Below are 16,328 nucleotides of genomic sequence, written 5' to 3'. Positions count from 1 at the left end.
TTAAAATGCCACTTCAAATAAACAGCCTGTTGGCTGCTGTCCCAAACTAAGATTAAAATAATGCAATAAATAAATGAAAACTTTAACAAAAAATAACAACAGACTGAACAAAATTAAGGAACAGTGCAGTCATGGGTTCTAAGTCCCATTGCTATCAGTTCACGAGTGCATGAACACATATGCAACACTTCTGTGCATGTCCGGCGCAGATGTGCAGAGCCTGCCGCCAACACCAGCGGTTCATAGAACCGGGCCGCACCGGTAGCACCCCACCACTGGAACAATACCTACAAGCAGGGGGTGGGCTACTGCCTGGACAGGGGGGGACACAGTGGGGTAGCGAAAATGGAGCTCCACCCCAATTTGCATTGAAAGATGTTGAAAATGGAGCTGCACCCAATTTGCATTGAAAGATGTTGAAAAAAATGCAGGGCGTCCTGCATAAGCCATGCCCACAGTGGGGTAGTAAAAATTTTGGTAGTTCTTCACTGCCTACAAGGGTGGGGAATTTGTGGTGGATGGTGGATGGGGCATATTTCTGGGGGGGATTGTTACGTATGTTGAGACTGGTCTTTAAGTGTCATATGAATTTCATTATATGGGTATACTGTATATATACATGCAATGACAATAAAGTATTTATTATTTTATTATTACAACAAAAATCAAAATCACTCATGCAAAGAAATGGAATAAACCAATTTATTTCTCTCTCAAAGGACAGGTGGAATAACCATCAGGAATGCATTATCTGATACAAACCAATTGTCTCTATTTTAAATGTTTCATTACATTTCATTGTGTTATATTGCATTGTTCTTGCCTGGCAGCTCTGATTCCCCACCTAGGGACCGAAGGGCTAGGTAAGAAAGTATTAGTACACTAATGAAGATGTTGTGAATTGCTCCTTCCTCCCAGCTGCAATGGATTGATGCAGGAAATATAGAAACAGCACTTAGATACCACTTCACAATATTTTACAGCCATCTCTAATTGGTTTACAGAGTCAACATATTGCCCCCAACAATTTAGTTCTTCATTTTTACTGACCTCGGAAAGATAGAAGGCTGAGCCATTCCTGATCTGGTGAGAATCAAACTGCTGGCAATTGGAAGAATTAGCCTGTAATACAACCACCGCGCCACCACCAAATATCCATGTATGTTTCAACCCACTTTCAATCCATAAGAATCTACTTTTCATGAATGTTTATTCACCACTGATCAGTTCGGCTAAAAATTCACAAATTCAGTTTTCTGCACATCTGCAGTATCTGACATTTCCATCTTTTCCCTTTAGTGTTCACCGAATAGAGCACAGTGCTCTGAAGGAAGGCACTGTGTATACAAAGTGCAAGAGATTGAGCCATTTTATTTATTTTTAGATTTTTAAAATCCCACCTTTATTGTTTTTATAAATAACTAAAACGGTAAATATACCTAATACATTTTCCTCCTCCTGTTGTACATACTCCTGGTCAGTTGGAGGATGATGAAGAAATTGAGGACTCTGATACAGATAGTGTTTATGAATTAGTGGGGGGGCCGGGGTGACAGGTAGTAGAAAAGGTGGGAGGCCAGCCACAGGATGGGGCTATGAGTTCAGGTTCTAGCGAGGAAGAATCAGACACTCGCTGGGTAAACCCTAAATTCAGAAGGGCCCAAAAACGTAGAGAACAGGTGTCTGGAAGAAGATATTAAGGGGAGGAATGGGTTAAATAATGTAGTGATGTATTTGGCACGTCAGGGGGTCAGTGGTGAAAAAGGGTGGAGTTTCAACGTTGCCGAAGAGAAATATGGAGGTTTTCTGTGCCGCTCCCAAGTAAGCAAAAGTATTCTGTGTTGATTAACAGTCAGTTCTGCTGTTTTAGAGATCATGCTGTTAGGAAATAAATCTTGTTAGTGGAGAAGGAGAAAGAATGTGAGAAATGCAATTAAGGAAGATAACGGGCCAAGAGATACATGCCAGTATGAAATGTGTTTGAATCCGGAAGAGAAGAGAATAAAATGGAGTTTCTTTGTTTATGAAATAATGCATTTAATAAGAGTTATTTGTGATTGCTAAATTTCTGCCAGAAACCAGAACACCTCCTATTTTCTCCATAACAACAACCCTGTGAGGTGGATTGGATGAGCGAGAGTGACTGGCCCAAGGTCACCTAGCCTAAGGTGGGACTAGAACTCAGAATTTCTTACGTTCTAGTCTGATGCTCTGTTACTGTTACCTAAATTGGCTGTCAACAAATTTTCAAACTTATTCAAAAGAGAACATGATGGAAAGACAAAAGAAACATTATTTATAATTATTACCCTTGGAAGAAAATCAGAATTCTGCTGTAGAATAGAAACGTTTTCTCATTCCACCAAACAGAATTGACCAGCTGTGGTTCTTTCTGAGGATGGTTGTTTCCATTACCAAATTAGGTGATATTATCAGTGCCCTGATGATGTTACCCCAATGGATTAATGAAACAATTACAATAAATAATCAATCTCTGAGAGCATTAAGGACCCCGTAACACAAAAACTGTTTGACAGAAAAAGGAAAGGGGGGGGGGAGAGACCAAGGAAGGCTTCACACAGTGCTTCCGAATTGGGTAAAAGAGGTTTTTCTGTCAATAATTACACACAAGGCCATTAACCAATCACAAATATTTATTGTACAGTGGTACCTCTACTTAAGAACTTAATTCATTCCTTGACCAAGTTCTTAAGTAGAAAAGTTTGTACACAAAGTTTGTGTGTAATTTTTCTCATAGGAATCAATGTAAATGGTGCAAACCCATTAGGAAAGAAATAAAAGCTCGGAATTTGGGTGGGAGGAGGAGAAGGAAGAAGAGGAGGAGGACAGTCGCTGCCGAAGGAAGAAGGTGAGATGAGGGGAATCCAAAAAATCCAAATCTTAAAGTCTTAAAAAAAATGAGGGACTGTGAGGCGGCGAGGAGGAGCACACGCCTCCCTTACACCCAGCGCCAGGCTGCCTCCCATACACTGCACCAGAGAGAGAAACCCAGGGGGAATGGCAGGAAACTGGGCAGGCCTTCGTGCCGCTCTCAAATTTCCTGGAAAAATTTTCCAGGTTCAGGTACTTAAATAGAAAATGGTTCATAAGAAGAGGTAAAAAAGTCTTGAACACCCAGTTCTTATCTAGAAAAGTTCTTAAGTAGAGGCGTTCTTAGGTAGAGGTACCACTGTAATTGTACCCTATGACGATTATTAAGTGCTATACCTCATGGTTCTTGACAAATGTATCTCTTTTCTTTTATGTAGACTGAGAGCATATGCACCAAAGACAAATTCCTTGTGTGTCATAGAAACATATAAGATTGACGGTAGAAAAAGACCTCATGGTCCATCTAATCTGCCCTTATACTATTTCCTGTATTTTATCTAAGGATGGATATATGTTTATCCCAGACATGTTTAAATTCAGTTACTGTGGATTTACCAACCACGTCTTCTGGAAGTTTGTTCCAAGTATCTACTACTCTTTCGGTAAAATAATATTTTCTCACGTTACTTCTAATCTTTCCCCCAATCACACTTGGCCAATAAAGAATTCTATTCTATTCTATTCTATTCTATTCTACTTTACTCTACTCTACCCTACTCTACTCTGCCCTGTTCTATTCTACTCTATTCTAATAGGGATATTTAAAGAGACTTGAAATGTTTTGCCTAAATTGGAAAAAAAGACTTTTTGTAAAGCAGTTTTGGCTACTGAAGGAAAACGTTTGGGAAGTACTGGCTTAACATATCAAGAACAGAAGGCAGCTAGAAGCCAGATTTACAGCTCCTAACAAAGGAATAAAAGAACAAAGAATCAGACTTTTTAGTTAGTTAGGAAAAAGAAAGAAAATAAATTCCCGGTGCCCTAAGATTGTTTTCCCCTTAAACGCAGAGTGGTGGTTCTCACCCCAAAAACCAGCTTTTCACTGCATTAGAACAATTGGTCGTGTTTCACTTGCACAGACAGCATTCACTATTTAAATGGAATATCCCCTGCAAGTTAATCAGAGCTCCTTCAAAAGTACACAGTGTGACAGTATAGCCGAGAGAAAAGCTTTTTAACTGAACATATTCCATTTGGCTTTGGCAAAACAATTGTTCTCCACAGCCCCTGTCATTTGTGTGATTCTACTGCTGAGGTATTTATTAACAGAGTCCTTAAGGATTGCTCATTTCTTTGAAACATGCAGCATAGTCATAGCAACCTCTTAAGAAGTATAAAGCATGTGCTAACAGCTTGCTATTTGTCTGCTAAAATTCCTACAGCGTTGCTTATTCACAGGTGGTACAGGTGGACTGAACCAATCTCTTAGGTACACTGAATTTAATTCAGATTTATGGTGCAAACTAACTTTTCCTTCCTTAAATGTCTATGGAGATTCTCAATCATCCAAATAATGGATGTCCCAAAGGTGTTTTGTTTGTTTGTTTTTTAAAGGCAAGTTGACTTTCTTGGTTTTTTTTTCCCTTTGAAAACATTTAGCTTTTCATCCAAGAAGCTTCTTCAGTTCTGAATGAGAAGCGAAACATTTTCAAAAGAAAAAACGAAGAAAGTCCACTTGCCTTTTTGGAGAGGTGGGGGAAGCACCTTTGGGATTTCCTTCCTTAGCAGCCACTAAAGACTGGACAGAGTATGTTAATGAAGTTTTGTTTTAGTGGATAAGAATTTTATGTTAGATGTCATGTTGGTAAATTTTGCTTTTACAACATGGTGGATAATGATTTATGTAGCATAAAAATTAAGAGAATCGTTAGTATTCTTAATTTAATTACTGTATATCTTAATTTTTAGGTATATATAGATCGGTTAGGGTTTTGCTTGTCTTTTTAGCAGTGATGGCGAACCTATGGCATAGGTGCCACAAGTGGCATGCGGAGCCATATCTGCTGGCACATAAGCCATTGCCATAGCTCAGCTCCAGCATAGAAACATAGAAACATAGAAGATTGATGGCAGAAAAAGACCTCATGGTCCATCTAGTCTGCCCTTATACTATTTTCTGTATTTTATCTTAGGATGGATATATGTTTATCCCAGGCATGTTTAAATTCAGTTACTGTGGATTTATCTACCACGTCTGCTGGAAGTTTGTTCCAAGGATCCACTACTCTTTCAGTAAAATAATATTTTCTCATGTTGCTTTTGATCTTTCCCCTAACTAACTTCAGATTGTGTCCCCTTGTTCTTGTGTTCACTTTCCTATTAAAAACACTTCCCTCCTGGACCTTATTTAACCCTTTAACATATTTTAAAATGTTTTGATCATGTCCCCCCTTTTCCTTCTGTCCTCCAGACTATACAGACTGAGTCCATTAAGTCTTTCCTGATATGTTTTATGCTTAAGGCCTTCCACCATTCTTGTAGCCTGTCTTTGGACCCGTTCAATTTTGTCAATATCTTTTTGTAGGTGAGGTCTCCAGAACTGAACACAGTATTCCAAACGTGGTCTCACCAGCACTCTATATAGCGGAATCATAATCTCCCTCTTCCTGCTTGTCATACCTCTAGCTAGCATGCATGTGCATCCTAGCCAGTTGATTTTTGGCTCACACAGAGGCTATGGGAGGGCATTTTTGGCTTACAGAGTGCCTCCGGGGGAATGGGGGAGGGCATTTTTGCCCTCTCCAGGCTCCAGAGAAGCCTCTAATACCTGGGGAGGGCAAAAAACAGGTCTACAAGACCCACCAGAATTTGGGAAATGGGCCATTTCTGCCCTTCAGCGAGAGGGGGTAGGCTGTTTTTACCCTCCCCAGGCATTGAATTATGGGTTTGGGCACTCACACATGCACAACAGCGCACACGCAAACACTTTCGACACCTATGGGGAAAAGGTCCACCAGCACTGGTCTTGTATCTTCTAAGTGTGCTGGATTTAAGCCCTAGGAAAATTTCATTTGAATTTTTGGTTTAAAATTTCCAAAAGGAACTTGAATAGTTCCATGAGCTACAGGGAATAATAAGTCAAGGGACAATAGGAAAATCCAAAAATCAGAAATATGAGAGAACGTTATTACAAAAGGTAATATGGAAACAATTTCTTTTGTTCATTAGTCATAAAAGTTGATCAAAGAATGATGATAGGCATTCATGAAAGAACTAACTAGAACTTTACAAACTGATCCAGCAAAGTAACAGCTGCAATGTTTACAAAAAACCAAGGCTCCCCAAATCTGTAGCGTCTGTAGAAAACCTGTAGAAAGCATTAACATTCCCTACTATAAGGAAGAGGTCTTCAGATACTACAAATGATAGTGGAATGATACTGAATCCACTATCATGTGTGGATTCCTTTATAGGACTATTAAGGCGAGTCTTATAAAGCTACCATACCTTGAATTTGTTGCCCACGCTGATAAAACTTAATTTTCCTGCTTTTTGCTTAGTATCCTTATTGTTGTTAGTGTTGGACTCAAAAAGTAGTCGGATAAATTTATCTTTGGATTCACATATAAGGGACTCCAGAGACATATGCAAAGCATCGTTGTTCTTCTCCACAAACTGGGTCTGAGGAAAATCAGAAGCATTTAAGTCAACTCAGGAGAGCACACAGATCTGAGCTATCTATATATCATATATAGGAATTAAGGAGAAAAAAAAGATTGGTAACAACCAACTCTGTCTAAAAGCATTTTTTTTCCAGCATGGAAGAATAGACCAGTTCTATTTTCAAGTAGCAGTTTTGGGACAAATAAACATCAATATTATCACTCTATAGAAGACTGCTTAGCATTAACAGGTTTGGGGCTATCTCAGAAGGCCTGAAGAAACCCTACAGGATTTTAATACATTTGTTAATTGGTAAGGCATTTTTAAAAGCAATAGCACTAACTTGCATAATTTGTATCTGTATAAGCACACTGTCTTGATTTCCTTTTTTCTCTGTGTCACCAGATTAAACCTTACATCTGTCAGAGAATCCCTGCATCTGATGAAGTGAGCTGCCGCTCACAAAAGCTTAAACTTTACAATAAAAGTTGTTAATTTTCAAAGGGTCTGTTTGACTCTTTTTGATATATTTTTTTTGCTACAATATATTAACTTGGTTCTACTCGTACAATATTTTCAGGTATTCTTCACCAAAATGTTACTTTTCCTAAAACAATTATATATTGAAATGGTATTACTCATAATGAACAAATATATTGCCTTGATAATGAAAACCCTATGACTACCAGCGAAAGTTAACTTTTTTTATTATTTGTTTCTGGTGAATTGTTATAATAAACCACAGGTAGGCAAAGTTGGCTCTTCTATGACTTGTGGACTTCAACTCCCAGAATTCCTAAGCCAATCATGCTAGCTCAGGAATTCTGGGAGTTGATGTCCGCATGTCATAGAAGAGCCAACTTTGCTTACCCTGCAATAAACCAAAGAAACAACTATTTGCTACTACATACATATAAGTAGTCTTCGATGTACAACTATAATAGAGCCCAACATTTTTGTTGTTAAGCAATGTCAGAATGAGGGCAATTAAAGTCTGTTTGAACCTTAAATCATTCTGGAAGTGATTGATTGAGAGAGCAAACATCTGTTATCCAATCAAGGTTTCTTTTTATTATAAAAGTAGAAAAGTAAATATGTCATGAGAGACAAATGAAAAATACATCTTCACATTATGGCTGCTAACACAGGACTGACTATATCAAAATGGAGAATAAGATAAAGACGGATGTGATGTATAATGACGTGGCAGGATTTTACATCATAGTGGGAGGACCTAATAAAACACACACACACAGTTAACTATTTAATTACTGAATGACTCTGAATGTCTCTGGGGCTGTCAATATTCAGCGTGACAAGCAATATAGTTGTTAAACATGTTTTGCCTCATATAAAGGCCACAGTTGTTAAGTGACTCACTGCAGTAGTTAAGTTAGTAACATGGCTGTTAAGTGGATCTGGCTTCTCCATTGTCAGGACGTCACACAAAGGGATCCCATGACTCTGGGATACTCTGCAACGACCACAAATACTTTCTAGTTGCCAAGTATCCAAATTTTGATCACATGGCCATGGGGACGCTACAACAGTTGTGTAAAAAACAGTATTTTTATTTCTAGTGGTTGTAACTTCAAACAGTCACTAAATACATTTGCACAGGTTCGTCCAGTGCATCAGTTGCGGCCCTATTTGGACAGGGAGTCTTTGCTCACAGTCACCCATGCCCTTATCACCTTCAGGTTCGACTACTGCAATGCTCTCTGCATGGGACTACCTTTGAAGAGTGTTCGGAAACTTCAAATTGTCCAAAAGGCAGCCGCGCGAGCGGTTATGGGCCTTCCAAGGCGTGCCCATATTTCATTATCACTCCGCAGTCTGCATTGGCTGCCGATTGGTTTCCGGACACAATTCAAAGTGTTGGTTATGACCTATAAAGCCCTACATGGCATAGGACCAGACTATCTCCAAGACTGCCTTCTGCTGCACGAATCCTAGCAACCGGTGAGGTCCCACAGAGTTGGTCTCCTTAGGGTCCAGTCGACCAAACAATGTCGGCTGGTGGGACCTAGGGGAAGAGCCTTCTCTGTGGGGGGCATGGCCCTCTGGAATCAGCTCCCCCTGGAGATTTGCACTGCCCCCACCCTCCTTGCCTTCCGAAAGAGTCTAAAAACACATCTTTGCTGTCAGGCCTGGGGACATTAGACCTTCCCCTGTCCAATGAATGTTATGTGAATGTTTTAAAATTAAAATTTGAAGAATTATTCTTTTTTAGCATATTAATTGGACAAACTATTGTTATGTATTTTGATATATGTTGTATAGCGCCCCGAGTCCACGGAGGGGTGGTGGTGGCATACAAGTCCAATAAAATAAATGAATAAATGAATGAATGAATGAATGAATGAATGGCTGTCAAGTCAAGGACTACCTGTCATGTTATTACTTGGAGAATGGATGGTTCTTAGCTTATCTCTGTGTTTCTGAGCACAGACTAAAATGTGTAAGAATCAGGAGCTCCATAGTGATGGCCATGCATTTGTGGAAGGCTTCCAGATTCACACTGTCCATTTTCCTTTTGCCCTGAGAAAGCAAGTATGAGTTCCTTTAAAAGTCTATGCTTTTAGCTGACCTATTTATCTGTGAATTAATTTCCAGAGGCATCTCCTGATTGTCCTTCAGAATGGTGCTACATATTTTATGGAGAGAAACTGCTCTGTAATATTAATGCTCATTGTAAAAGGAGAGTTTAGCTTATATTAAAATAAACATTCATAGAATATTCATAAAAATGACAAATCGTTATCGTTTTACACATAATAATGGCAGCACAAATTGTTTATGATCAATGTTGGAAACTTGAAAATATACCAACCAATCAGATGATTATGCATTAGATATTAAAATGTGCCAAGATGTATAAGCTCATGTTAGAAATGAAGGACAAGGAAGAAACAGAATTTTATGAGGAGTGGAATAAGTGATATAATTGGTTAGAACAGAGAAACAAAATTGATAGAAATAAATGTAAATAACTGTAAGAGACATATGACACAGTACTGTTAAAAATGTTTACTGTTATGTAAATTGAAAAAAAATGGAAAACAAAAAAAATGGAAAACAAAAACAAAAAATTCCTAGCCTGAGTACAGATGGAAGTGATCCAAGTAAAAAAGTTTATTTTGAGACAACAACAACCAGCCCACCCCCATTAACACTTTTCTTTTAAAAAATTAAAGAATGAGCAACAGCATTAATTTACCGTTTCATAGCAAACTGCTCCTGCAAAATGTCTGATAATAAATCCCTCATCATCACGAATATTTCGATGAACAGCCAATTTAGACTTCCTGGGTATCTGATATGAGAAAGAAATATAATTTAAGATATACAGTATACAGATATTTTTAAAAGGCTGCAAGAACTCACAACAAACACCAATGAAACTTAAAGAAAATTTTATTGTGAAGAAAATCCAGCAGCAAGGTAATTCCGTGATAATATACTGGTTAAAATGGTTTCAATTGGCTCTTAGTTAATATTGTTAAATCACCCTAGCTTGAATGCATAAAAAGGGAAAGGAATCTATGTGGAACAAGGCAGATCTTCCAATAACCTGATCCCTCGCAGTTTAGGCTCTAAGCATTAAAAAGATCAGTAATTTAACTGAATTTAGAAATAAGTCACTGGAATTAATTCAAAATCAACTATACCGTCATTGACTCAAGTCATCAGTTGCGCCCACATTTTAGTGTACATATAACTTCTAGTGAATCTTTTGAAAGCAACCCTATAGAGCACTGTTTCCCAACCTTGGCAACTCTCAGAATTCCCCAGCCAGCATTTGTAATAGATAATGATAATTACATTGCCATCACAATTGCTGTTTCCTGCCATTTAGTTGAAAGTAGGGATACAAAGATCCTAAAGGATCACATCTAGCTCACTTTTTTTAAAAAAGTAATTTCACCTAATCCACAATGGATTTTGCAGTTTGTATTCAATGATGACATTTTTAGACATAAAGATGTAGGGCCTTTCAATGTTTGGTCACAGCCTTTTCAAATAAAGATTTATTTATTGCTGATGCACTGGACTTCTATCCTGCTTTTTGGTCAAGCAGCTCAGCATCACTTACATGGGACTCTCCTTTCATTTAAATGTCACAATAGCTCTCTGTGTTAGACTAGAGTCACTAGACTGAGAGAGAATGGCCAGCTAAAAGTCATCCAATAAGGATGGACTTGAATCTCAAACTCCTCCTTCCTTAACCACTACACATCCAAATATTTTTTCCTACAAACAGAGAAAAGTTCTATCCCAAATATTTCTCACTGGAAAGAATGTCCATACAGACTCCAAATTGTATTTCTTCTTATCTGATATTTAGACTGATATTCCATCTCTTCTCCAGGGATTCAAGATTGAGGGGGTTCCTCTTTGTTTTAAGCCCAAGGCCACCCAAAAGTAAGGAAGATTAGACTGGCCCAAAATAACTTATGGTGTTTCCCTGATTGAAGGTGGATTTCTATGTGGTTATTACCAGGAACTGAAGTCCACAAATTATAAAGCTAAAAAAGTTTTTAAAAAACACTGGCCCAAACTTTGGTGTTATTCTGGTTGAAAAATGACAATCTACACTTTAACACAACATGATTGGCATCACACTCTTGTGCCATATTGGTATATGTAAAGAACTTGTCACAAGTTTTATTTTAGGAACTGTGGCAATGAATGCAACTAAGCAAGCAATTTCCTAACTAGAATGGTATGGTCATCAAGACCTTGCAAAATTATTTATTTCAGGGACTTCGTTAAACTGAACTCACTTTCCACTTTCACCATCTCCCTACCATAGTCATCCTCTCTATTAGTGAAGGGTAGCCATCTGGTTTTGAATCAAATATTTGCTTTTGTGTGGGTTCACTTATCTTTAGCTCCTTAAAGAAAGCATAGTCTTTTTCTGGGATCACAAGATAGGTATGCAATCCTTGGAATGTGTACATCTGAGTCAAAGGGAAGCTGATAGAATGCAGTAAGGAAACAAGCCAATCTCAGCCAAAACAGTTGTTTATATAAGTTTATTCATCTGGGGAGCCACCAATCCAAATTGAAAAAAAAATAAACTTACTGATAGCCTGAAATGTTGTTTTTGTTTCTGATGAATCACTGAAGCAAAATGTTGATCGCTTGGCTGCGGAAGACGGTTTTCTTCATCCAAAATATCAAGAATTCCTATCAATTTTCCTTCAATCAAATCTGTTTAAATGATTTAAAAACCCATCAGGCTATTTCATAAATAATATGTAATGACATAAATCTAACTTAATCAAATAAGAAAATACTTATATATAACCTATTAATGTTATACTTTCTATATCCCATAGAAATCTCGGCCTCACAAGAGAGATAGAGGCATGACTATTCAAAATTAAATTATTTAAAATGCGAGTGATTGCAAGTTACTGGAGTGGCTGCAGTTTAAACAAAGTTACCATCATACTAGTGTACTGTTATGATTCAATACCCATCTTTCGACTGTTATTCAAAGGCACTTACAAATATTCATTAAAAGCACAGCAGGGTGGGTACAATTAATCAGTGGAACAAGCTTGCCTCCAGAATGAATGTTCTATGAATGCTCCAACACTGTAAGTTTTTAAGAAGAAACTGGAAAACCATTTATCTGAAATGGTATAGGGGATTGGACTAGTCACTAGAAGACCTCCAAGGTCCCTTCCATTTCTTATTCTATATTCTATATAATGTATGGCCATATAAATGTATTTAATTATTAAATTATATGAAATCTAACAGGGATAGAGACATCCAAAGCTCAAACAGGTGTTTTGTTCCACAGAGTAGACACAGAAAGGGAGAAGGCACACTTCTCAGATCCCACTAAATAACATCATTCTTGAACTTGACGCCTACTTTGTCACAAAAATGTATGTTTTGGAAGGTCTGGGGGAAGAACAATGGGAAATACAGCTGGGGCTATAGGTAGAAAGTCATAAAAAGTAAGCTTTTTTTCTGCCTTCTACCTGAAAGAACATCGTTATCAAAGCAAGTGAACCTTTCAGTTCATTTTTCTTCATGTAAACATGACTTTTAAGGCTGTGAAAATATGGCTTGTCTCGCTAACCAGTGTTTAATACATTCTAAAATGAACTCTCTATTACTGAGAGGAATGGTCCAGGCTAATTAACCAGCTACAAATTTTGTCCTGGTGAATCGAAGCCATTTTAGTGGTAAGATTCAAGTTGAAACGTGAAAATGTTTCCATCCAAACTTAAAAAATACTTTTCTGCAGTTTCTCTTCACTGACCATTCCAGCCACAAAATATAGATTTTTTGTTAAATCCAGAAGGTATAAATAACAGTATTTTCGTTCAAAGTAATTTAACCTGGGGAAAGATAACATTTCCCCAAATCATTGTTTCGAATTGTTTTAAAGAATAAGAAAGAAAACCCAAACCAGATATAGTTCTACATAGCCATACAGAAGCCATAATCAATAGAGTTTTTACATATAAACCTTATCCCAACTTACATACCTATACAGTCCTGGTTATCCACATAATGTACTTCATTAACACCTAAACCTTCTTTTTGATAAAGTTCTTGTTCCTGTAAGAAATACAGAATTATAATAGCCTGTCTGATCATATCACCTACAATGGGGCTAAGCACCCATGCCTGAAATGTCAGATTCCATTAATGACACCGCTATTCTTCTGACTCAATGTGACTTATTTCCAATGAAGCTGATCCCACTCAAAAAGAACTTGTCATTCTGAAGCTGTAATGAGGTATTTTAGTGTGGTAAGCAATTTGACTTTGGGAACATAAAACTCCAGAACTGAAATAGCTGGAACTTCTTTCAAAAAAACTCAAGCTTCTTGTGTGTGTTTTTTTTTAAATCCATATCTGTACAAAAGAAAGTCTGACATTATTTTTCTATTTTTCTTATTTTTTTATTTTGCTCCTCTATCTTCTCTCTTTTTTGGTTTTTCTTTTTTTCTTTTTCTTAGCTTTTTTCTTTAGATTTTTTTTTCTCATCTGTTTACTTTTTTAATCTTTTGTTTTTGAAAGTCATAAAGGTTTTTTTTAAGTCCTTATGCTTCTTAAAGAAAAGCCTATATTTTCATGAAGCCATACATATTTCTGTCTGATATGTTTATTCTTCTCTGGACATTAGGGACCATTAACACTCTGCCTTCATTCGATGCTCAGAGATATGAATAAAGTAGATCTTTTTCAGTATTAATTACAGTAGTCCCTCGCTATACCGCGCTTCACCTACTGCGGCTTCACTTCATCGCGGGTTTCTGAAGAAGTCGATCGGCAGATTTAAACAGCCCGCCGAACTCGATCGGCAGGTTTTTCACAAAAAAAAATATCTAAAATTGTAACTACTGTATTTAAATACTGTATCTAAAATAAATACTGTGTGGGAAGGGTTTATAAACACTTAAAACAATGAAAACTTATCAAACAATTACAATATAAATACTTAAATAAGTACTATCAGTCGATAAATTCCCCATCGCGGATTTCACCTATCGCGGCCAGGTCTGGAACGTAACACCAGCGATAGGTGAGGGACTACTGTGTATAATATACTGCTCAAAAAAATAAAGGGAAAACTCAAATAACACATCCTAGATTTGAATGAATGAAATATTCTCATTGAATACTTTGTTCTGTACAAAGTTGAATGTGCACAAGAGCATGTGAAATTGATTGTCAATCAGTGTTGCTTCCTAAGTGGACAGTTTGATTTCACAGAAATTTGATTTACTTGGAGTTACGTTGTGTTGTTTAAGTATTCCCTTTATTTTTTTTTAGCAGTGTACATAGCAACATAGCATTCCCTGCTATAGTGTATACTAGAATATTGTCGTTTTCAAGGACTTTGCAACCATGCCACGCGTGCTCTAAATGCCTCTGGATAATAATGACACCAATTGAGACATAAATCCTCAACAAGTGTTCACATAAGAATTTTCAAGTCTCCACGTACAAGGAAAAAGAATACTGCAAGAACTGTGCTGTAAATGACTGAAACCAGAACCAATGATTTCAAGGCTGAAGATGGCCATTATGTAAAAACAGGACAGCCACTTGTCTTCAAAGCCACCCAGGATATTAAGCTCTGCCAAGTATCCATAAATTAGGGAAGGAAGAAGCTAGAAGTTTTAATCCCACAGCTATAAAAGTCTCTCTCATCTTCTCATTGCCAGGGAGAAGTCAATTGCGGCGTATATCTTTGTCCAAACTGGACCTAGCTGAAAACCAAGCTAAGTTGTGAATGTCACAAGATACAGCATGTGTTTTAGTGTCAAGTCCTGGATAGACCAGCATGCCATGTGAGATTATTCTGAAGATGACTGGGTTTTGTGAGGGTCAATGAATTAGCTTCTGACATTGCTGTAGTGTAGGTAATATGTGAAGCTGATCAAGATTAAGAGAAAAATCAACACAATTTTAGGACAGCATATCTGGTTTCTTTCCTGAACCTCCAGATAGCTTGGCATGTTATACATTACCTCTTTAAGGATCCTTTCATTAAAGAATTGCTGTAGCTTCTCATTACAGTAATTAATGCAGAACTGTTCAAAGCTGTTATGTTCAAAGTATTCTGCAAAACAAAATGGTGAATAGCTTTAGAGGTATCATGTCATGATCCATTGTACACTGCCTTCTACACTGAGGCAGGCAGAAGGTAGATCTAGAGCAGGGGTGTCAAATTCACATCTTCATGGTGGCATATTTATTTATTTGATTGATTTATTTGATTGATTGATTGATTGATATATATATATATATATATATATATATATATTAATTTTCAAATTCAGCTTAAACATGTGACATATATATATATATATATATATATATATATATATATATATATAAGTGTTCGCCTTAGAACAAGGACAGAAACACCAGCCTGAAGTAAAAACACCATCTGCGCATGCGCGTCCTGTTTTCCATGGCCGCACATGCGCAGATGGTGGAGTTTGTGTGTGGGCGGCGGGGAAGACCCCTTCGGCCGCCCAACAGCTGATCTGCTCCGCAGCGCGGCAGCAGCGAGGAGCCAAAGATGGGGTTTCCCCGTTACCCAGGCAATGGGGAAACCCCGAGATCGCTTGCCCCTTGCCCGTTCGCCCGCCCGCCCGGCTGCTCGCTTGCAGCGCCGCACCAGCGAGAAGCCGAAGATGGGGTTTCCCCATTGCCCAGGCAACGGGGAAACCCCAAGATCGCTTGCCGCTTGCCCGTTCGCCCGCCCGCCCGGCTGCTCGCTTGCAGCGCCGCAGCAGCGAGGAGCCGAAGATGGGGTTTCCCCATCGCTGGAGAGCAAGAGGGGGAGAGATAGAGAAATAGAGAGAAGGAAAGAAAGAGATGAGAGAGGGAGGAAGAGAGTGTGAGAGAGGAAGAAGCAAGATAGAGAAAGAGAGAGAGAAAGAAAGATGAGAAAGGAAGGGAGTGACGTCATCGGGTGGAAAAATCACGATATAGCGATTCGCAATGATCGGGATCGCGAAACTCGGGGGATCACTCTGAGGACTCGGGGTGGCTTACAACATATAAAAAACAATATAAAGTGTCCTGAATCCAATTAAATTTAAAAACTAGCTAATACAAAGTGTCCTGAATCCAATTAAATTTAAAAACTAGCTAATCTAAAAACCCCAATTTCATTTTTTTTAAAAATCAATCATTCCCATTCCAAACTAGCAAACATATATTTCATTCATTGGCCAGGGGCTAGAGTCTAATGGCCCCAAGCCTGGTGCCACAAGTGAGTCTTCGGATTCTTGCGGAAGGCGAGGCGGGTAGGGGCACGGTGAATCTCTGGGGGGAGCTGA

The 16,328-nt window shown here is 38.1% G+C and overlaps 1 protein-coding gene across 6 annotated transcripts in view; it reads right to left on the bottom strand.

Moving 5' to 3' along the window:
* Positions 1–16,328, bottom strand: part of MYO6 (myosin VI) — a 149,936-nt gene that overhangs the window by 34,745 nt on the left and 98,863 nt on the right. For all 6 annotated transcript variants that reach the window (XM_070733087.1, XM_070733083.1, XM_070733084.1 and 3 more), the window contains exons 14-18: positions 15,006–15,097; positions 13,011–13,083; positions 11,585–11,712; positions 9,716–9,811; positions 6,340–6,513 (exon numbers count right to left, since the gene is read on the bottom strand). In XM_070733087.1, the coding sequence (XP_070589188.1) occupies positions 6,340–6,513; positions 9,716–9,811; positions 11,585–11,712; positions 13,011–13,083; positions 15,006–15,097 (563 nt within the window). The remainder of the gene's footprint in view (positions 1–6,339; positions 6,514–9,715; positions 9,812–11,584; positions 11,713–13,010; positions 13,084–15,005; positions 15,098–16,328) is intronic.

The sequence above is a fragment of the Erythrolamprus reginae genome, chromosome 1, assembly GCF_031021105.1.
Source record: "Erythrolamprus reginae isolate rEryReg1 chromosome 1, rEryReg1.hap1, whole genome shotgun sequence".
Taxonomy (NCBI): Eukaryota; Metazoa; Chordata; class Lepidosauria; order Squamata; family Dipsadidae; genus Erythrolamprus; species Erythrolamprus reginae.
The sequence above is the reverse complement of the archived record's forward strand: the minus strand, read 5'-3'. Positions and strand labels throughout refer to the sequence as shown.